The sequence below is a fragment of the Heteronotia binoei genome, chromosome 9 (assembly GCF_032191835.1).
Source record: "Heteronotia binoei isolate CCM8104 ecotype False Entrance Well chromosome 9, APGP_CSIRO_Hbin_v1, whole genome shotgun sequence".
NCBI lineage: Eukaryota > Metazoa > Chordata > Lepidosauria > Squamata > Gekkonidae > Heteronotia > Heteronotia binoei.
The window spans coordinates 122,450,013-122,451,951 of NC_083231.1; the positions used below are offsets into that span (position 1 = coordinate 122,450,013).

Consider the following 1,939-nt stretch of genomic DNA (forward strand, 5'->3'; position numbering starts at 1 on the left):
CAAAAGGCGGGGCCTCTCCCTCTCCACCCAGCCCTCCAGCCGCCGCGCATTTCTCGGCTCACCTGCCCAGGATCAGCCGCCAAGTTTCTCCTTCCAGCAGCTCCCCCCCCGCCCCGCTTCCCTGAAGGATGCGGGCTCCTTCCTCGAAGTGGAAGTAAACCTTACAGCTGCGCGGGGCGTCCCCCCCCCCTCCCAAGAGACCCTGCTCAGGAACGGGGACTTGCTTCCAGCGGAGAAGGTACGGAGGACTTCCCTGTCTCCCCATCCACTGGGCGCAGCCGTCGGTCTACCGGGTCACTTGCTCTGCCCACCCAGCTGGGAGCGCCGGAGAAGAGCTCCTCTCCCTCCCCCCGCCGAGCTCCATCCAAGCCGGGGCCAGCCAGCGCGCCGAGGACTTCAGCACCATGAACAGCTCCCAGTGGCGCTGGCCGGCGGGCGGCGTGGAGGCCACGGTGGTGCTGCCCTCGGTGCTGGGCGGGCTGGGCGCGGCGGGCGCGGCAGGCAACCTCCTCCTCGTGGCCGTGCTGGTCTACGAGGTGCGGCGAGGCAAGCGCTCGGCGGCCAACGCGCTGCTGCTCAACGTGGGCGCGGCGGACCTGCTGCTGGCGCTGGGCTGCCTTCCCCCGCGCGTCGCCGCCTACGCCCGGCGCGCCTGGCCCGGGGGAGGCGTCCTGTGCCGGGCCGACGGCTGGCTCCTCCACGGCTGCCTGGTGGCCAAGAGCCTGAGCTGGGCGGCGCTGAGCCACGCCCGCTACCGCCACCACCTCCGCTCGCCCGCCAAGCGCCCCGCCTGGAGCCTGGCCGGGCTGCTGGCCGCCGTGTGGGGCGCCGCGCTGCTGCTGCCTCTGCCGCTGCTGCTCTTCGGCCGGCTGGAGGAAGGGGGCGCCCGGGGCCGCCTCTTCGACTGCGCCTTCCGCCCTCCGGCCGGCGCCGCCGGCTTCATCGACGTCTTCGGCAAGGTGTACCCGCTGGCGGCTTACGTGGCGCCCGCTGCCTTCACCTGGGCGTGCTACGGGCGGGCGCTGCGCCTCCGGGAGCGCGGCGGCGGCGGCGGCAAGCGGCTGGGCCGGCCCAGCCACCAAGTCACCCGGACGCTGCTGGGCCTCAGCCTCCTCTTCCAAGCCACGTGGCTGCCCCAGTGGCTGGCGTGGCTGTGGGAGAGGCACCGCGGCGGCCCCCCGCCCGCCCTGCTCGCCCTGGCCGAAGTGCTGCTGTTCCTCGACGCCGCCTGCAACCCCGCCGTCTTCGCCGCCACCTCGGGGGAGTGCCGGGCGGGCCTGCGGGGCCTCTGCGGGGGGCTGCGCTGCCGGGGAGGGCGAGGGGCGAGCCGCGAGCCCCCCCAGCCCATGCGAGACCTCGACGGGGAAGCGGCGCCCGAGAACGTCCTCCCCGACGTGGAACACTTCTGGAAGGACCGGAGGAACGCGGCGCCCCGGGAGGAGAGCGACCCCGTCCCCTGGGAACACCAGTGTGACCCTTGAGGGGAGGGGGGGGTGGGGATTGGGAAGGGGAGGGGGGAGGTCGCCAGCTTTCTACACGGACTCCCCAGCTCCGAATATATGAACAGATGAAGCTGCCTTCTACTGAATCAGACACTTCCCCCTTGGTCCATCAAAGTCAGTATTGTCGACTCAGACCGGCAGCCGCTCTCCAGTGATCAGAAGCTGAGGTTTTTCAAGCCAATTTGCCTGGATCCTTTTTTAGTTGGAGATGCCCGGGATCGAAACTGGGACCTTCTGCTTCCCAATCAGATGCTCTACCCCCCCACCCCCCAGCCACCGTCCCTCCCTCGCCGTCCCTCTGCCTCGCTAATCCATCCGGCGCTTTTCATCCCTCTCCCTCTCCGCCCCGGCTTTGGCCTGGAGGGAGCCCATCGGGAAGCAAAAAACCAGGCCTCCTGCAAACGCGTCGCTTGGAAAGAACCGGTTGAGAACGGAGG

General features: G+C 70.6%; 1 protein-coding gene across 1 annotated transcript; it reads left to right on the forward strand.

The window, feature by feature from the left end:
- Positions 1-404: 404 nt before the first annotated feature.
- Positions 405-1,481, forward strand: LOC132577639 (G-protein coupled receptor 151 protein-like). The gene has a single exon (XM_060247429.1). The coding sequence runs from the start codon at positions 405-407 to the stop codon at positions 1,479-1,481; it is 1,077 nt and encodes a 358-aa protein (XP_060103412.1).
- The last annotated feature ends 458 nt before the right edge of the window (positions 1,482-1,939 follow it).

Coding starts and splice junctions, on each gene's coding strand:
- LOC132577639 (XM_060247429.1), top strand. CDS start 405: ATGAACAGCTCCCAGTGGCGCTGGCCGGCGGGCGGCGTGGAGGCCACG.